This window comes from Pinus tabuliformis, chromosome Q (assembly GCF_031772625.1).
Source record: "Pinus tabuliformis cultivar Carrire ecotype Pingquan chromosome Q, CPIR1, whole genome shotgun sequence".
NCBI classification, from domain to species: Eukaryota; Viridiplantae; Streptophyta; class Pinopsida; order Pinales; family Pinaceae; genus Pinus; species Pinus tabuliformis.
In genome coordinates, this window is record NC_142296.1 from 1355331627 (window position 1) to 1355352330 (window position 20704).

Below are 20704 nucleotides of genomic sequence, written 5' to 3' on the forward strand. Positions count from 1 at the left end.
ATTTCCATTTTCTTGAGGCAATTCCTCTTTTGCAAAGAGAACTTGCATCACTTTTATTCACTTACAAGCTAATTTCATGTTTCCAATTGAAGTTACATTTGCAATTTACTTTGAGCATTATCTCATTTCCATTTTTTTGAAGCATTGCAAATCTCTGTGGGAAAACTTACTTGCATTTACATTTAGGTATTTTAGCATAGTTTGCATTTTAACTCAACCTGCAAGCATAAGCTTGGTTGATAGACATCATAGGGAAAATAATTTTTTGGAAAATTCTTCCAACTAGTACGAAGTAAGGTAAAGAGTGTGTGACCTTGCAGTTATGAATGTGGCTTGTCCCCTTGTAACAACAAAGACACATGTTGGCTCGTAAGACCGCGGAGAAGGGTATCGTTAACAACACCATCGTGTCCTCAACCCTTTTTTCTTACAGTCACCCCAATTTTTACCCTTTGGCAAGAGTTCAAGAAGAAGATCTCTCACTTAGAGTAGGCATTTAGTTTAAAATTAACCAAGATAATTGCATCTAACCTTAGTTAAGTGCATTTCATCTTAATTCACTTTACTTTTCAAGCTTGCAATTTATTTATATACTTGTCATGATGAAAATGTTTTGAATTGATTATTTTGTAATATCTCATTTGGGCAAGTACCATATCTTTCATTTTGCAAGTAAAGTTTTAGCTTATTTTCATTTTGCAAGTTATTTTATATTGCTTCTTTACATGCTTAGAATTGTGAATGGTTATACTTTGAAAGCATTTCTTTGAGAGCAATTTTAAATCTTGCAAGTGATATCATATTTTCTAACATCTATTTGATTGACAGGGTTACTTGTGTTTCACTTTGAAACATTTCATTTTTTAGAGCAAGTGTTATTTACTTTGAAGCAATATTGAAGGCACTGGTTTTATATGCTTATCTTTGATTTATGTGTTGATGGTTATTGAAGTATATTTCATTTCATATTGCTCATCATATTTGTTGAAACTTGCTCATAATCTCAAAGTAATCCCATTGACCTTAACATCTCCTAGAAACCTCACATCACTTTTTGACTTAGCTTTTCATTTAGGGACCACTCCCCTTAGCTTGCCTAGGAGAGAGTTTAAACCAATGTTGCACACATCGCGATCGGGATTTAATCGGCGCCGGGAAAAAATCGGAAAAATCGTTAAAATCGGGAAAAAATCGGGAAAAAATCGGAAAAAATCGTTTGGCACAAAAATATTCATTTTTTTTCATTTTTTTTCAATTTTTTTAATATCTAAACCATCTACAACATAAAATAAATACATTGACACATAAATATGATAAAAAAACTAATATATAAGATGTTCAATATCATTTCTAGCGCTAAAATCACACATAACATTGAATCATGTCCTGAATAGTAAGTCCTGAGTCCCAAGTCCAACTCAGCCTCAAAATATCAACAAAAAATATGATAATGTATCTCATCATGTCATAATGTCATATACAATAAAATGAAAGTCTAATCCTATTGATTTCCTCTGCCCCTCTTGCGAGAATATGGCACAGCTTTCTCTTTCCCTCTAGATGTAGAAGCTGGTGCGTGTGGTGGTGGAAATGGCAGTGGAGTCTGACGTGCTCTAGAAGCTGAAGAACTAGTAGTAGCAGCTACAAGAGGCTGAGGTGGACGGAGACCACGTCCTCTACTGGTGGTAGTGGTAGCCCGGGTAGCCCGGGTAGGCGGTGTCACCTCCTCCTCCTGCTCCTCCAACTCCTCCTCCTCCTGCTCCTGCTCCTGCTCCTGCTCCTCCTCCTCCTCCTCCTCCCCCTCCTCCTCCCCCTCATCCTGCACTAACCAATCCTCAGTGGGATCCATGAGAGGCCTCTCGGTCTCAACCCTCCATTCAGCAGTGGTGTCAATCCCATCCAATGAGATGGCTTCCGTATCAGGTGTCTTCTCTAGTTGTTTCACCCACAATCGAAGATTGTAGTAGACATAGACCATGTCATTAAGTCTATGGGACTCCAACCTGTACAAAGTTCATGAAATAATAAATTAATAATTAATATTATAAAAAAAATATTGTTTAAAACTTTAATGAATTCAAAAATTTATTTGGAAATTTGCAATATTTTAAATGTTTAAGTGTTAACCTATTGCGCTTCTTGTTGTGTATTTTTTCAAATACACTCCAATTGCGCTCACATCCCGAGGAGCTGCATGTTTGGCTGAGGATGCGCACGGCAAGATTTTGCAAAAGGGGTACTCTGCCACCATACATCTTCCACCATGCGTCTACAACAAAATTACAAAGAAAATTTTAAATAAACATAAGAAAAAAATGGAATTTGAAGAAACAATGAAATTTGAAACAAAGTTACAAAGTACATACTACAAACTAAAAAATACCTGGGATTTTAACCGTCCTATCATTGATAGCCATCTCAAAGCCAAATGTGCCACCTGACAACTTATATTGCTCAATTTGTCTAGAGACCTCCATACGTTCTTCTGGAGTTTTCACCATCTTCTGGACACAGGTTAATAATCCTTCCACGACCTCAACATCAAAATTAAACCCACATGCATAAGAAAATGCAGGGTTCAGGAAAAGGCCAGCAGCATGAATGGGACGATGGAGTGTGTTGTTCCATCGCTCATCAATGACCTTCCATAGAAGGAGTTGTCTCTGGAACCCATCATCTCCCTTGTCATCATAGTAGGACCGAATGGCTTCTTTGGCCCTATCCATGGCTTCATACAAATAGCCCATTGCGGGCTTCTCACCATCTACCAACCGAAGAACCTTTACCAAAGGTTCTGTGACAGCGCACACCTCCTGCACTCCCGCCCAGAAGTCTTCTTGGTATGAAACAAGTCTGCAGACGGCCTCTCCTTCTGGTTTGCGGCTCATTGGCGAAGAACGCCACTCCTCTGAAACAAACATTCTCTTCAAATCCCACATAGAATTCAAGAGGGATTGAAGAGATATGAAACTCGTCGCAAACCGTGTAATGGCGGGGCGCACCAACTCTTTGTTGTTGGTGCATTTTCTCATCAAGCTAAGCACAGATGTGTGATTGTAAATAAATTTTGTGATGGTTTTTGATGAGTCAACAGCCTCTTTGACAAAGGGAATTTTCCCTATGTCCTCTAACATCAAATCAATACAATGGGCAGCACAAGGTGTCCAAAATAAAGTAGGATGCCTGTCCATAAGCAATCTACCAGCAGCAACATAATTTGCAGCGTTGTCCGTTATGACTTGGACAACATTTTCTGCACCCACCTCCAAAATAAACACATCCAGCAAATCACATAAATTTTTTGCATCTTTGATTTGATGAGTTGCATCAACAGATTTGATAAACATAGTCCCCAAGGGACAACTAACCAAGAAGTTTATAAGGGTTCTCCCCTTTTGGTCAGTCCAACCATCTGACATAACAGTGCATCCTGTTTGTGCCCATGATGCCCTAAAATCCTCCAATCTTTGGGTGCAGTCACGCTTTTCATCTTGAAGAAGCCGGCCTCTGAAATCATGAAGAGAAGGGAGTTTGTACCCCGGGCCAACACTGGCAACAGCATCAAGAGTAGGTTGGAAAAATGGATTATTCCTTATAATGCTGAAAGGAATATCACTCCAGAGGAGAAATTTTGTCATCAACTTGTCAGCTTTTTCTTTTTCAGTTCTTTTCATCATTGAACCGATAGTTGGTTGTGAACCAGGTGTGGTTCGAGGAACAAAATATGATGATGCAGCAAACGGATTGACTGACGCTGCAGTAGAACCTGTGCCACTTGGCCCACTTCCTTCAACTGACCTTCTTAGTTGCCTTTTGAGTTCTTCTTTGGCGTCTCTAGTGTGCTCTAATTCTCCCAATGCTCTCATGGCTTTTTGGATAATTTCAGCATTTGTCTTTAGACAGGGCCCCACATCACGTCCAGGGATTTGTGCAAGGTGGAACTTCAACCTGTACACCCCCCCGAATATTTCCTTTCCACACAACTTGCAAATCAAGTTTTGTCTATCATTCGGAGTTTTAGGGTCACCATATTCCCAGAAAGGATCCAATTTCCTTGGCATGTTTGTTTTTGAATTTTGAATTTGCAAACCTATGGAAAAATAAGGATTAGGAAATAGGAATTTAGGATTACATAAATGATAATAGTAAATAGTAAATACAAATTACAATTTAGCATTTGCAAAATTACAAGCTAATTATTTCCAAAATCCCAATTTCTAAACCCAAAAAACAATGAAAAATAAAAAAAAATAAACAATGTTTAAAGAAAATGAGAAAATAAAAAACAAAAATTGGTTCTCATAGTCATAACAAATAACCCATCCCAAATCAATGAAAAATTTCCAAAAATTCTTTAAAAACAATGAAAAACAAAGTTTTTAGAGAACCAAAACAAAAAAAAATTAATCTACATACCTGGTTTATGGACAAATTCGCGATCTTGGCTTGGATTCCTCCTAAAATCGGCTCCCACAAGCGACGGCAACCCTCTCCCTCCCTTCTTCTCCTTCTCCTCCTTCTCCTCCGCGGCGGACTGCTGAATGAATAAAATAAAAATCGAATTTCCATATAAAACGCCCGCTGCCCCCGTGCCCGGCGATTTTTTCCTTAAAAATCGCGATTTTTTCGAAAAAATCGCGATTTTTTAAAAAATCGCGATTTTTTCGATAAAAATCGTTAAAAAAAATTTCCGCCGATTTTTTGGATAAAAATCGCGATTCGAATCGTCATTTTGAAAAAATCGCGATTTTCCGATTTTATCGCGATTAAATCGCGATGTGTGCAACACTGGTTTAAACGGAGAGAGTTGGGAATAAGTGACAACCCCATCTCTTAAATTTGCCACCAACCACACCTTGTGAGGTTAAGGGCTTTTCTCACTAACTTAGGTGTGTGTGCAAGGTGACAACTGTTGAAGAATATAGGGCAAATTATGACTTAGAGATTCTTCTTTAACTTATTGATAACGTTTGTGTTGTCTTTCTTATTTAATATGCTTATCTTCATTATGTTAGTGCTTTCATCAAACAGTTATCAAAACAGAAGATCAATAGTAGAACAAGTGCACAGTATGTTGGCTCCAAGCCAGGGCAAAACCTCTCCTCTTGAGAGTAAAACCCTTGAATCTCTTCTTATAGATGTTTAGTAGATGAATACCAAGACCCTTGACAAAACTTTTGACTAAGGATTACCTTCAATACGCTTGTCACTATCCCTTGCACTATACAGTCTTTGTTTCACAGTCTTTTTGTCTTTATGACATTGTACTCTTTCTGACTTCGGCCTCCTTATACATTCGCCTTTTTATCACCATCCACTACTTCTTAGCTAGATCATCTGAACTTCACTAAAAGGCAGACTTTATCATGAGACAGACTTGTATCTGGATTTCACCAAGTCACTGCGGTTCTGTGTAGACTTCACCGAGAGAATATGTATGCCTCACCGAGAGATTGTGGATGCCTAACCGAGAGACTGTAGTTTTGTGTAGACTTCACCGAGAGAATATATATATCTCACCGAGAAACTGTGGATGCCTAACCGAGGGACTGTAGTTTTGTGTAGACTTCACCGAGAGACAGTGAATGCTTCACCAAGAGACTGCGGTTCTGTGTATACTTCACCAAGAAACAGTGTATGCTTCTTCACCAAGAGACTGTGGTTCTGTGTACTTCACCTTCGCTTTTCCTCTTCCAAAATCATCCGAAGTGTTGTCCTTGAAATGTCACTCCATGCGTTATACATATAGGTCATCGTTGACATCCATTAGGCCGACATGTGAGCCATAAGTCAGGCCGACTTATCAAGGAGATCACTGTGTTTTTCATTTAGCCGACTTGCAAGGGATAGTGACACTAGTTTTATTGAAGCGTAAATCCTTTGACATGACTGTAATAATACTTCTTGATGTCTTTGTCCTATGGTAAATACATCTTGCTCATGAAACCCATGATGCAAGGAACAATAAATGTCTCTTGTCATAATATTATATTTTACATGTCATAATGAAAACCGAACCTAGTTACGTTTTCTTCAACAGCAACAACAGGTCCTCAGGGAGAGAGTTGTCAGCTTTATGGAGATTGATCACCCTATTAGCATACCCCTTCCTTTCGAGGAAGTTAAAGTAGAACTTCAATCCCTCACCCCCATCCCGAATCCATTGAGTTTGTGACCGAACCTTGGCATCACAAGCAATAAACTCTTCACCAAGTCTTCTCGTCATCTCCAACTTGGTTACCTCCTCTTGAAAAGCAACATTATGAATGTCCTCTTCTAAGAAATGCATTGCTCTTGTAAATTCAACAATTTCAGATTATATAAGAGGAAACTTCGGCTTTTTTGCCTCTTTGGCAGGTCACATATTTTGGGTGGAAAACGAACTCATGGTGACCAGAGACAAGTAGCCGTAGATGGATGATGGGAATTTGAGTATTTCCATAAGAAACACGATTCATATTTAATTATTCATGTATTGGAAGGAGCTACAAGTCCTCTTAACAATGGTGTACTTATAATTTAACAAACTAATTGTGTTGTACTGATCGCCTATCGTTGTTGATACTAATGGTTTTTAGTATGGTTTTGCATGGGGTTTAAATTTACTAATCTTATATTGGTACAATTAATTTCAATTCTCAATTAATAATTCTTTTGGATTGTAGGTATTATCTGTGTTGGAGGAGATGGAATTGTCAATGAGGTGGGATATGGAATTTATTGAATAATGGTAATTCCAGTTGCAGTATGTTTCAATTTTCCTGTTTTACTTTTCAACAATCATCAAAATGCTTTATACAGGTATTAAATGGCCTGCATAGCAGAGAAGATGAGAAATCTCGTGCTATTGCAATTGGAATTATTCCTGCAGGGTCAGACAATTCACTTGTATGGACAGTATTTGGTATTAGCGATCCTGTTACAGCTGCTCTAGCAATTATCAAGGTATCTCAGTGAAAAGTTTGATTCTAATTTCTATTTCCTGAAGTTGCTATTTGGTATTAATTTTTCCATATAGACATGACCAAAGCGATATCATATTCTCAACCTGGCTCATGGGAAAATAAAAATAGGAATAAATTGATATGAGATTTTATTTTCAAGAATGCTTTTCATGTCTTATTTGAAAATACATGTGAGCCTTGACAAGGTTCCATCTGATCTTACATCTTAGCCATACCTAGTAACATAAAGAGAACAATCATGAATAATGGTCAACGAAGGAAACAAAATTAAATCTTTTGGGGCTGAAAGAAGGTTTGGTATAAATATATTTTGTAACCTTTAAACTCCGTTGTCAATCTTTTAATGACAGCAATAATGGGAACTATTACTGCTCAAACTCTTTGTAGATGGAAAAGTCCTAACCATAATCAAAGAGCCTAGATGCAACTCTCAAGCAAGACACCCACTGTCATGTTGGTGGTTGTGCCCCACACTTTAGAGTCTTAGAATATGGAAAAGAGGTATCCTAGTCTAGGGGGTATTCCTATGGTCAATCTAGCTAAATCATGTGGAAGAGAGAGTGTTAATAGCATAGATTGAGTATCAATTATTTAATATTAACCAAAAACTAAATTTTCCTTAGATGTGAAAAAAGTGATTTAAGTGTGCAAATCTATTATTTGATTACTTCAATAGCACAAGTCTTCAAGTTAACTATGAGTTATTCATGTGTCATGTCCCCAATAAATAATTTTGCTAAGTTAAATCCTCATTTTTGCAATTTTGGCATTATAAAATATTCTGGCATATAAAACTTAGGAAAAGCTGGTTAAGGAGCCACTAACTTTATTTTTGGAGAAAAAGGGGAAATAAACATTAGAGAAAATAAAATTATTTTGTAAGTGGAATGTGGGGGCCACTCAAAAAGGGGAATTTGACCGCCCCTTGAGAAATTCACACTAGGAGAAAGAGAAGGAGAGAACGGAGTTCGAACTTGTGGAGAAGGGGGACCCACCAAGGAGAAAGGGACCAACATCTATAAATAGCACATGAGGGCTCCATTTTTGCATCTTTTGTCCATCTAATTTCTTGAGATCGAACTCTCTCTTGGAGGCTGTTTAGCACAAGAGGAGCAGAGTTGTTTAGCTCAAGAGTTTCAAGTGAAACTCAAATTCATTTCGGAGAACTTTGAGTGCCTCCCTAGTGAGGCTTTGGGGTGTCTATTCCAGGACTTCCATTGGGGTTTATTGCAGAGGTTCCACTAAAAACCTTGCACTTCCTGGGCACAGAAGAATTACGAAGTATATTTGGAGCAGCTTCCTTTCATTGCAGGTTCCGGGCTTTTGCAAATGATTTTCTCTTGGTAGGAAGAGGAGTTTGGCACTAAATTTTAGAGCTGATATAGTGTCTTATTGTTGGGCCAAAATTTTCTCTTTTGGGGCCTATGCAGTGGTTGATAGGCAGAAATTTCGCAGGGATTTGGAGGTGGTGTTTTGCTGGGAGTTTCAGCTGGGAAAGATTTCCAATTCCGGAGGATATTTAGCAAACAATTTCTCAGCTATAAGCAGGTGGATTGAGCCATCTTTTCAATAGTATTTCTCTTGCTGGGCGCTGAACTGGTTGGCTGGAAAATTCACACTTTTTAGGGCATTTCAGGGCTGCTGGAATGAGTCTAAATATTTATGGGTTTTGTTGGATTGGGAGGAGCCTACAGTTAATTTTTTAGAATTTTTGGAGCAAATTTGAGGGCTAAAACTACAGTTCACCAACCAACAGTAACGACAAAATTTTTTGGGCAGAGCGAATTGCCAGATTGAGCCATTTCTGTTGGGGTTTTAATATCATTCACCTGGGTGTTTGCATGCTTGCATTTGCAAGCCCAAGTTCCATATTCTATCACTGATGTACTCCTATTTTCAGTTTAATACAATAGCTCAGATCTTTGGCTCTATTTTCTGTGTACTGATTGTGGTTGTTGTAATGACCCATCGTTAAAATAGAGAGCACGAGAATATTAGCATGCATACGATGCATGCATATGATAGCTACATATGCATGTATCGCATGCACTGCACTATTAACTATATTCTAAGTTACCTAAAATATTAAATATCCTAACTCACCCCTTCATATAGAAAAGTCGCATTTAACCATCAGCACATATTTCTTAATGCCTCATGATTAATGAGTGCTCACCAATGATATTAAGTTTAAAAGTATAAAGTAAAAGAAAAGGGTTATAAAGAAAATAAATGTAAGGAATTATGTAAAGCCTTAAAATCAGGTTATATAATTATCTATTTAAGAAATTTAAAATAAAGTATATGAATGAATTATTAAAGGGATAATCTAAGTCAAAATAAAGCATAGGGCAAATAATTAAGCATATGACTTAAGACTTTAATTAAACATATAAAAAGTATAGTCAAAGTGAAATGGCACATGTTAAAATATCTTGAGGATGAAATTCGATTTTGCATGTTAAGAGGTGTCATTGAGAAAGAAGCGGTGGGCTCATAGGTGGAGGGAGCAACCACCGTCATTAAAGGGTACATAAGGAGAGGTCGAGGGCAGAGAAGGGGGGGTTCTTGCCCTGTGAGTGTATTCGCTGTGAGGGTATTTGCTGGGAGTAGAAAGGAAACTGATGCGGATGCCATAGGAGGAGGAAGGTGCTGTTGGAGGAGGAAGGAGAGGAAAATTACACGTACTGGTTTGTGAGCCTTACTTGTTTTGAAGTTTCTGGGCACGGGGGAACGGTATGCATCAGTTGAGAAGCATACTGGGTCGAGTATCTAGGTATACTCGATTTGGCTGGGTGGTTTTGGTTATTCGGTAATGAGAAAGCGGGAGCAGTTTTGAAGCACCCTCACCGCAACAGCAGTAGCAGGCCAGGTAAGTATTTCTACAAATCAATAATGGCTCTTTAATTAGCTAGGTCACTACAGTTGTGTTATCAGAGTTTTAATTTTCTTGTAGCTATTGCATGTATATGATATTCACTGTTAATTCCTAATTAGGAACATTACAGTGGTATTAGAGCACGTTCTTGCCCAGCTGTGGGCACAGGCGTGTGTGATGTCACGACCTTTTGGTGGACCAGTCTATCGTTACAGAGGCAAAGGGAGAGGTAGAGGCAGAGGCTGTGGTGGGGAAGAAGAACTTGACCACTTCTTAGGCACAAAGATTGATCGCGCTAGAGAGCATATGGAGGATCAGGGAGGCAACGAGCAACCTAGACAGACTGGGCGAAATCCATTGCTGGAGGAGTTAGTGATGTCGAACCAGCAGATGATGGCACTGAATCAACAGTTCATAGACATGACATGACATATGATTGGACTGCAACTGCAGAACAGACAAGGAGGGCCACAAGGAGGGGCCAATGATGGAGAAGGAGGGTCCCAGATAGGAGAGGGCAGTCATGTGCATGCATGCACAAACCAACAACAGAGCACCCACACCTATGGCCAGACAGTGAGACCAACGATGCCTCGCTTCCTGGAGGAGCTAGAGAAAGAGAGGGAGCTGGATACATTTGCTGAGTTGATGAGATCTTTCAATGATGGAGTTGATGAGTACGAGGCATTGGATCCCAAGGTCCAGAGAGTTTTATCCTTTGGGGACTATTGCCACCTAAAGGAAAAGTATAGATCCGGGACAAGAGTACCTTTCAGAGGAGGACAACACCAACAAAATCAGGATGCTCAAAAGATGGCGAGGAAGGTGACAATGTCCTATTTTGATGGATCAACTAGGAGCTTAGCTAGGGCATGGATTCTAAAGTTAGATACATACTTCCACTTGAATCCCATGAGGGAGACAAATGCGATTATATTTTCCACACTTCACTTGGAGGGAGATGCGCAGAAGTGGTGGTATCATGGATTGGTTACTTTGGGGCATGCATCGAGTACGTCATACACCAAGTTCACGAGGAGGTTGGTGGAAAGATTTGACAAGAAGGACCCCGAGTTACACTTTTGGGAGTTGGCCAACTTGAAGCAGGTGGGTAGCACTGAGACATACATGGCGGAGTTCCAAAGATTAGCTGTTATGGTCTTTGACATCTCGGAGACGAGGTTGATCATGTTGTTCATCGAGGGGTTGGCAGAGCCACTACGTGGTTGGGTGAGCTTACACACTGGTATCATTGTAGGATGCCATTAATTGGACTAGGGACATGCTTGATGCAGTCTCGAAGACCAGAACACCAGTACCTCCCAGGCCTACCTTTCCCTAGAAAGGTAAGGACATTAGACCTCCTCAGAAGGAGTGGACGGGGTGAGGACAATTGGATGATGACACTAGAAGAGACCTTCAGAGGAGGAAGCTATGGTTTACTTTCCAGGAGCCATGGGCACCAGGGCATCGGTGCACCAAGGGCAAGGCCCATTATATAGAGGTATTTTCTGACAGTGAGTCAAAGGATGTGGATGAGCCAAAGACAAATGGAGGTGATTGCGGCACACAGACTATAGGAGGAGGACCATCACCACCACCTAGAGGAGGACAACCAATACCCACATGGGGACTTATTGCTTCGCTTCTGGGAGTTTTGAAGTATTTGACGCTGAGGATTAGGGGCACAGTGCAGGGACGAGTGTTATTGTTGGTGGACAGTGGGGATACCCACAATTTCATTGATGCACAGATGGTGGAGTGTAGAGGTATACACACGGAGGCTTTCAAGGGATTGTTAGTGCTGGTGCCTAGAGATAGGACCATGCAATGCATGAGATATGTTCCCAGTATGACCTTGACCATGGGGAACTACTCTGTGATAAATAATTTATTTTTTATTGATGTACAAGACACCAATGTGGTGATGGGTGTCCAGTGGCTATATTTGCTTGTGCATGTTGCTATAGATTGGAAGAAACTGGAGACGAAGTTCGTGGGGCCAGGTGGGAAGCTGGTAGTATTGAGAGGCATGCATTCATACCCACTCCAGACCGTGTCAGCTCACAAGATGGAAGATAATTTGAGACATGGAGACATAGCGTGGGTAGTAGAGTTACACATCTTAGAGTCGGGGAAACAGGGGCAACCACCACACCCAAATATTTTGGCGTTATTGGAGAAGCATCAAGTGGTGTTCACTTAGACATTCCACTAGGCCGTCCACCTGAAAGGGGATTTGAGCACACTATAGAGTTAGAGGAGGGGGTGCATGCAGTCATTACCACTCCCTATAGGCATCCCAAGGCATACCGGGATGAGATTGAGAGGGCCATTCAAGAGTTGTTGGCATTGGGGCACATTAGGCCCAGTTCCAGTCCCTTTGCTTCTTCAATGGTGTTAGTGAAGAAGAAGCATGGGAATTACCCTTCTTCCACAAGCAACCCCGACAAAACTTTCCTTCAGAAAACTCGTCCTCCTGAATCCTCTGCATTAGCCTCTGCGCAGGCCATATGACGTCTAGCCTCTGAACTACCTATGATGAAGATGTTCTGACTATCTCTGTTGAGGAAATCGATTCTTCAACACTCTGGAACCTCTGCCTGACCTCTGGAACTGAAAACGATTTTTCCTCCAGCTAAAGTGAGTTGCTCTTCTGAAGCAACTGCGCAGTCCTTTGCGCTGCCTCATTGTGAATAACTTGGCCTCCATGTTGCTGCCTATTTGGATCTGGAAAACTTCCTCTTGATCACTGTCTCTTTGCCTCACTGACTCTACTTCGATCTCTAGCTCTTCGACAACTGCTGCTACTCTCTGGAAATCGATCTACCAAGGAAAGCAAACTACAGGATTGTGTTCTCCATCACCACATCGATCCCTTATTATATCTTCCTATTGGGACTCCAACAACCAAGATTAAATCTTAATCTATGGCTCAGATCGTTTTTGGATTGATCCGTGTGAGTTTCTAGGCTATTCTCACCGTGACTTATTTAATTTTGATTAATTAACCAATTGTCCTAAGTTTAGACTTAGGAAACATTAAAAAATAGGATAGTAACCTAATTAAGTCATCTCTAGGTGGAATTTCTAGAAATGAGTTATGGGTTTTGGAGATCCCTTGCATTCTAGCCTCTTCACCAAATTTCGTGGCTAGAACACATCCGATGCTACAGAAACTAACACTCCCTCTTAGCGAGGACTGTGTTCTATCTAGTGCTGCATATCTTGCCACAACACCTTGTCTTTGTATCACCTTCTGTCACACTGTTGATGTCTGGCTACTGTTGCCCACCAACCACTGCGCAACTCTGATGTTGCATCTATGTTGCTGCTGACACTACTATATTGCTGCCAACACTGCATCTGCACTGCAACTCCCTCTCATTTGTTGTTGCTGCAACTGCAACTACTGCAACTGAGAAGCATCCGAAATACTGAATCATTTGTGTTTAGTATGATGCATCTGTCTCCTGAGTCTCTGATTGCTACTAGCATCTGCACTGTCACTAAAGACTTTGTGCTGCTTCCAACTCTGCACTGAGCCACCTGCTCTACTGTTAGGATTGCACTGCGCTCCTCAACATCTGATTGCTACTAGTCTGCAACTGTCACTCTGGTACAGACTGCATCAATTGCCACTGATCCATCCTACTACTGAATACTGTGGGCCCCTTGTAGCCAAGTAATGATCCAGGAGGTGAACTCCTCAAGGACCCTACCCAATCTTTGTAGCTCTTTGGGGCTACAACACCAAGTCACCCACCTCACTCGTGGAGGTATATCTGCGAACATTGCAAAATCTTTCTCCAACCTGGAGGATAGCTTATCTATCTCAGCATGTGTTGCCGCTTGGTCCTGCTTCTCTTGCTTGTTGTTCTTCCTGAGAGGACACTGGGTACTATAGTGGCCAAACTTGCCATACCTGAAGCACTTGACCTTAGATAGGTTCCTGCCCTTGACTGGGACCCTTCGATGTAAGGGCCACATTCTCCTCTTCCTTCACACCCTTCGATCCGCTATTGTTGCTACCGTGGATGGAGCTCTTTAACAGAGCTCGCCTTAACTCCTGCTGCAAATCGATCAACATCTTGTCCCATCCTGGCAAAGTGTCTCTGCCCAATATACTTTGGAAAAACACTTGCCAATCCTTCGAGACAATATTTAGTGCAATCACACTAACTCTGATGGTTGAGGCGCTGTCCCAAGAACTGCAAGCTGATCTCGGACCTCCTGAATCCTGGTGAGGAAGGGATCTATGCCTTCTCCGTTTTGCATCCTTATGAATATCAACTTTTCTTCCAAGAACATCTTCCGTTGCCTAGAAGTACCTTGATATAGTGTGGAGAGAGTTACTCACATCTCTTTGGTTGTACCTTTATCTGCTAGATGTGAGACTATATGATCTCAGACTCCATCCAAGATCAACCGCTTCGCCCTTTCCATCCTCATCCTGTATTTTTTGCGCTGATATGCATCCTGGGGAACTGGCACCACATTATCTATGTAGGATTTCAGACCATATTCATCTAGAAGGAAGGACATCCTAGCCTTCCAGATGACATAGTTTGAAGATCCATCCAAACTATCCTTATTTCTAAACCCTGTTGTGGCCATCTCTGATCTGTTGAAAACTCCCTCTTTCCTTCTGCTTGGCTACTGCTCTGCTACTCGCACTCCCTCCTAGAATGCATAGATCTTATAGCTGCTACTGTTAATTTGCCTGGAAAAATCGAACTTTTGAGACTCGAAGTTCCCTGAAGCCCTCTGCTATGTGTGCTTTTCTCTTCCACTCGATGCTAGTTCTGCTACTGCAAAACCGTCTGCGTCCAACCAAGGAATCCGCTCAGCAAAAATCTGAGTTGCTGCTACTCCCTCTAACTGCTGGAATCACTAACCCAAGCAACTCGACTTTTTTACAACCCTCCAATTGAAGATCAAATTTCTACCCCAACAATTCGATCTGCCTGTCAATGAACTATGCAACCTCTAGGAATTTCGGCCTGCTGCTCCCTTTGAGCAACGAAATTCTTTCCTCCGCTTCAGAGCTTCCTGACTGATCACTCACGCTTTGATACCATGTGAGAATTTCATCTATCACAACAACTAGAAATTATTTTCCTAATTATTAATTTATTTAACAATTTATTTGCAGTTTGCTATGATAAATACCAAATAATTCACACTGCGATTTTCACAAATCAGAAGAAAAATAGCGCTGGAAAGTGAGAAAATCTAACACACACAAAATAAAATTGACAATTATTTTTGGACAATTGTCCCTGAAAAAACCCAAGTTGGGAAAACGGTGCAGCAGCTGAGGGTTTTATTATTATGCAACAGTGAAATATGAGTACAATCTATGGATGCCAAACTGACAATCCAAACAACAAGAAAATTTGGCCAAAATTATGTAAAGGAATTACCCTTCTTCCAAAAGCAACCCTGACACAACTTTCCTTTAGAAAACTCGTCCTCTTGGACCCTCTGCGTCAAGCTCTGTGCAGGCCCTATGACATCTAGCCTCTGAACTGCCTTTGATGAAGTCGTTATGCATGTCTCTGCTGAGGAAATCACTTCTCTGACACTCTGGAACCTTTGCCCGACCTCTTGAACTGAAAACAATTTTTCCTCTAGCTAAATCGAGTTTCTCTTTTGAAGCAGCTATGCAGTCCTCTATGTTGCATCACTAGGAATAACTCAACCTCCTTCTTGTTGCCTCTCTGGATTCGGAAAATTTCCTCCGAATCATTATCTCTGCCCCTCACTAATTCTATTTCGATCTTTGGCTCTTCGACAACTGTTGCTGCTCTCTGGAAATCGATCTACCAAGGAAATTAAACTGTAGGAGTGTGTTCTCCATCACCACATTGATCTCTTCTTATATCTTCTTGTTGGGACTCCAATGGCCAAGATTAAATCTTGTTTGATGGCTCAGATCATTTTTGGATCGATCTTGTGTGATTTTCTAGACTATTTTCACCTTGACTTAATTAATTAACTGATTTTCCTAAGTTTAGACTTAGGAAACATTAAAAAATAGGCTAATAATCTAATTAAGTCATCTCTAGGTGGAATTTCTAAAAATGATTTTTGGGTTTTGGAAATCTCGTTCATTCTAGCCTCTCTACCAAATTTTGTGGCTAGAACACATCCAATGCTACAGAAACTAACATTTCGGTGCCACTATGGGCACTTTGAGTTCTTAGTGATGTCCTTTGGGCTAACCAACACACCCACGACCTTCCAGCCTTGCATGAACCATGTGTTCCTTAAGCAGTTGCGCGGATTTGTGCTGGTATTCTTTGATGACGTCTTGATTTACGACAGGAATTGGGAGGAGCATCTACAACACTTGGAGGAGGTCCTGTGCATCTTGGAGGAGCAATAGTTCTATGCTAGGATGTCCAAGTGCGAGTTTGGGTTGATGAAGATGTTGTATTTGGGGCATGTGATTTGGGAGGATGGAGTTAGAGTTCATCAGGAGAAGATAAGGGCCATTCTGGATTGGCCTATGCTTAGGAATGTGATGGAGTTGTGGGGCTTCTTGGGTATATGCACTTACTACAGGTGGTTCGTGAAAGGGTTTTCTCGGTTGGCAACACTCTTCATAGATTTGACAAAGAAAGGGGCATTCAAGTGGACAAACGTGGCATAGGAGGATTTTGAGTGCCTCAAGAGGGTGATGAGTAGTTGCCCAGTCTTAGCCTTGCCCAACTTTTCATAGCCCTTTGTGTTAGAGTGTTGTGGTCACCCAAATTGTATAGGAAAAAACACTCATGGCAGGGGTTGTCACTCTAATCCACGCCATCTCTGTTATAGCTGTCTCCCTATAGCAGGCTATGGCGGATAGTCCCTATGAAATGTGAAGATGCAAGACTCGTCGTTAATCGACAGGTCCGGGAGACACAACTGAATGACCTAGCAACTTGGTTAAATTAGCAAGTTTATTGATTTGATTAGATTAGCTTGAAAGACCAATGCCTAAATGGAGTCAAATACTTGCTTAAAATGAATTATTTACCAAGCCACCGGATGAACAATTGCTGCCTCAGGATGCTTCACTATCCTAAATGAAGTGTGACACCTAAAATCTAATTGAAATGCAGAATCTTGGTTTCTTATAAATTCGATGCCTACTTAGGTCAATCTTTCCTCTCAACTATTTTGAAGCTAGTCTCTAGAGTAGGTTGTGAGTGAGAAACCCAAGGGAAGATAACAAAGGCTATATTAACAATACCTCCCCTGGAGTTTTAACCACTTGATGCCTTCGATGCTACAAAGACTGTGGCTCTGATGACTGCAAGGTCAATGGGTTAACTACTAAAGAGGGTCTAGTCTTCGCAAGGTGGGTGAGAAAGGTGATCCTATCTTTCTATCAACCAAGCTTATGCTTGGAGGTAAATTAATTAGTGCAAGACTAAGCCTAGAATGCAAGTGCAAAAATGAGTGATAACTATTTAGGTGAAGTTATTAAATGTTTTTAAGCACATAAAGACAAGTTACAATGATTTTCAATTTAGAACAACGAAATACTTTAACAATGAATAATGACAATCTTCACCACAGGAGAGAGTGCTCAAAATAAACGGTGCAAGTTTATGTTGCCAAGATTACCAATAGACAATTGCTCATTAAATGACAAATAAATCGACAGGTCCAATGCTTCTTAACACAATTAGCAACCTCCAAGATTATTAATGTGCCAATTAGATGCAAAAGAGAAAAATTGAATTCCTTATGAACACAATTTGATTACTTCAAGGTTTCTCTTATCACAATTATGATTAGACAAGTGCTTTAAGAGTGACATAGATTAACAAGTTAGTAAATCCACAAGAATTGATTATTCCACAATAATGAAGAGAAATGTATTCACTTGTCCAATAACCAATGATAGCAATGACAAACTAGAGTTATTGTTTTAGGAACAATGTCACAATAATATTAGCTATCAATGAAAAAGAGAGTTGATCATTAATAATATTTTCTTAGAGCAATTAGCAACTCAATTAACCCTTCGGAGCACTTAACACATATGCCAATTGAAGCAAGAATGTCAAATCAATGAAGAGCACTTGTATACAAATTGCAAAGATGCCAATAGATGAATGCTGACAAGACACCAATGAACCCTTGACCAAATTTTAAGCCCAAATCACTTCAACATTGAATGCTCATGAATTAGATTTGTTTCCTTAGTTACTTTAGGAGCCTTTAATGCTATTTGTTACTGCTGCAACCTTGTATTCAGAGATCTGCAAATTTATATCAAACTTTAGATTTAGTATATAAGCCCTTAGAAAATGATGCAATATGTCAAGAATGAACTAGAAAATCCAAGAAAGAAACCTTCCAATGACTGCCAATTAGTTTTATGACCCCTTATAAGCTATAGATCAGACTTTAAACATTCACTTCAGACCTTAACAGTACATAAAGTAGACCTATATCAACTCAGAAAATCAGTGATTCAGTCCTCCAAAAGGCCAACAAGGTGCCAAACAATTTATGCCAAATGAGTGCCAATGAACCTTTAATGAACTTGAGTGATTATTAAATGATCTTTTGTCATTTTTAATGTTTTTTATTAGTGTTATGGGACTGAATAAATGGCTGTAGAAAAAAAGAGAAGAAAATGAGGGATAGAGAAGCAAACTAAGAGGCCTAAGGGCCTAGTTGAGGGCTAGAAGGCTTAGAGATGACTTCCACTTCCGGCAACCACAATGTTAGCAAGAAAAACACTGCAGCACAAGATGTTAGTTCCAATGTGGAAAAAGTCGAAGTCGGGATTAATTCGGCAAAGGGTCCAAAAGTTGAAAAACTTGTTAAAGTCAGGAGTTTTTTGAAAAAGTTGGCAAAATTAAAAAAACACAAAAATATTCATTTTTTAATCTTTTTTTTTTAACATCTAGAGTATCCACAACATCAAATAAATGCATCTCCTAAATCTTGAGTCTTGTTTGAGTCTCAACTCTCAAGAGTCAAAATCTCAACAAAAAATATAATAAATGTATATCATGAGTCATGTAAAAGTCATAAAGTAATTAGTCACTGAGATCCTCTTCCCCTTTTACGGGAATAGGGAATGGCTTTGCCTTTTCCTCTAGAGGAAGAAGGCCCAGCCCCTGGAAATACAAATGGAGTCAGTGGTCCTCTAGAAGCCGATGGAAGAGGTGGCCTCTGTTCTATGCTGCTGCTGCCCATCCTAGATGGTGTCACCTCCTCCTCATCATCCTCAACCAACTCTGCTTCCTGACCCTGATGTTGCTCCTCCTCCTCTACCTTTGGCTTTCCCTCCCTTGCAAATGCTACCTCCTCTAGATCCACACCTAACCAATCCGGGATCGAGTCCATGATCGACCTCTCAGTGTCGACCCTCCATGCAGCGGTGGTATCAATATTGTCCAATGAGATGGCTTCCACAGCAGTAGGTGTCTGAAATTGTCTCACCCACAATTGAAGATTGTAGTAGACGTAGACAATGTCATTGAGGCTTTGGGACTCCAATCTGTATTAGGGTCATAGATTGTAAATTAGTACTTAGAAAATTTAAATATTAAAAATAATCAAATGAATTCAAAAAATTTAATTTGAAATTTTTTTACCTGTTGCGCTTTTTGCTGTATATTTTGTCAAATATACTCCAGTTGCGCTCACGCCTAGAGGAATTGCATGTTTGGCTGAGCACCCGAATGGCAAGCTTTTGGATATGGGATACTCTGGCACCATAGCTTGTCCACCAAGCATCTACAAGTTGAAAGAAAAATGAGAAACATAAAAAAAAACATTGAAATTCTAAACTTGAAAGTTTGAAACAAACTGAAGCTTACTTGGCATTTTGGTTGTCCTATTCTTAATAGCCATGGTAAAACCAAAGGTGCCACCTCCCATCTTCTATACCTCCATTTCTTTAGAAATATCTTCATGTTCTTTCTCAGATGACACCATCCTCTCGACACAAGTGAAGAATCCATCCATCACCTCGGCATCAAATTTGAAACCACAGGCGTAAGCAAATGCAAGGTTGAGGTAGATTCTTGTAGCATGAATGGGGCAATGGAGGGTATTGTTCCATTGCTCATCAATCACTCTCCATATGACTTGTTGTTTCTCTAACCCCTCGTCTCCCTTATCTTCATAATAAGCACGAATGCTGCTTTGGCCCTATCCATGGCTTCATACAAGTAGCCCATTGCGGGCTTGTCTCCATCAACCAACTGAGGAACCCTTACCAAAGGTTCTAAATGGCACACACCTCCTCTACTCCTGCCCAAAAGCTTTGATCATATGAAACTAGTCTGCATATGCCCTCACCCTCTAGTTTGCGGCTAATAGATAAATCACGCCAATCCGATGAAAGAAACATGCTCTTCACATCCCACATAGAATGCAACAGATACTGAAGAGATATGAAAGTAGTGGCAAATCGTGTAATGGCATGATGCACCAACTCTTTGTTTTTGGTGAATTTTCTCATCAAGCTAAGCACAGATGCATGATTATATATAAATTTTGTTATGCTTCTTGCTGATTCAACAATATCCCTCACAATAGGAATCTTACCTATATCCTCCAATATCAAGTCAATGCAATGAGCAGCACAAGGTGTCCAAAACAAGTTAGGATACCTCTCCATAAGCAACTTGCCAGCTGCAACATAATTTGCAGTGTTGTCCGTTATGACTTGGACAACATTTCTTGGGCCTACTTCCTGAATGAAGAGGTCCAACAACTCACATAATGTATGTGCATATTTAATGTGTGTAGATGCATCAATGGATTTCATAAACATTGTCCCCTTGGGACAACTAACCAAGAAGTTAAGAAGGGTCCTACCCTTCTAGTCAGTCCAACCATT

At 40.2% G+C, this 20704-nt stretch overlaps 2 protein-coding genes across 3 annotated transcripts in view; one reads left to right on the top strand and one right to left on the bottom strand.

Moving 5' to 3' along the window:
* LOC149224945 (uncharacterized) overlaps positions 1 to 6289 on the bottom strand; it is a 39202-nt gene extending 32913 nt beyond the window's left edge. The window contains exons 1-4 of the mRNA XM_089383690.1: positions 6148 to 6289; positions 2384 to 3253; positions 2128 to 2269; positions 1746 to 2003 (exon numbers count right to left, since the gene is read on the bottom strand). Coding sequence (XP_089239816.1) covers positions 1746 to 2003; positions 2128 to 2269; positions 2384 to 3253; positions 6148 to 6289 — 1412 coding nt within the window. The remainder of the gene's footprint in view (positions 1 to 1745; positions 2004 to 2127; positions 2270 to 2383; positions 3254 to 6147) is intronic.
* The window catches only part of LOC149224944 (sphingoid long-chain bases kinase 1-like), a 381298-nt gene that overhangs the window by 176951 nt on the left and 183643 nt on the right, over positions 1 to 20704 (top strand). For both annotated transcript variants that reach the window (XM_089386350.1, XM_089386351.1), the window contains 2 exons: positions 6666 to 6703; positions 6802 to 6945. In XM_089386350.1, the coding sequence (XP_089242476.1) occupies positions 6666 to 6703; positions 6802 to 6945 (182 nt within the window). The remainder of the gene's footprint in view (positions 1 to 6665; positions 6704 to 6801; positions 6946 to 20704) is intronic.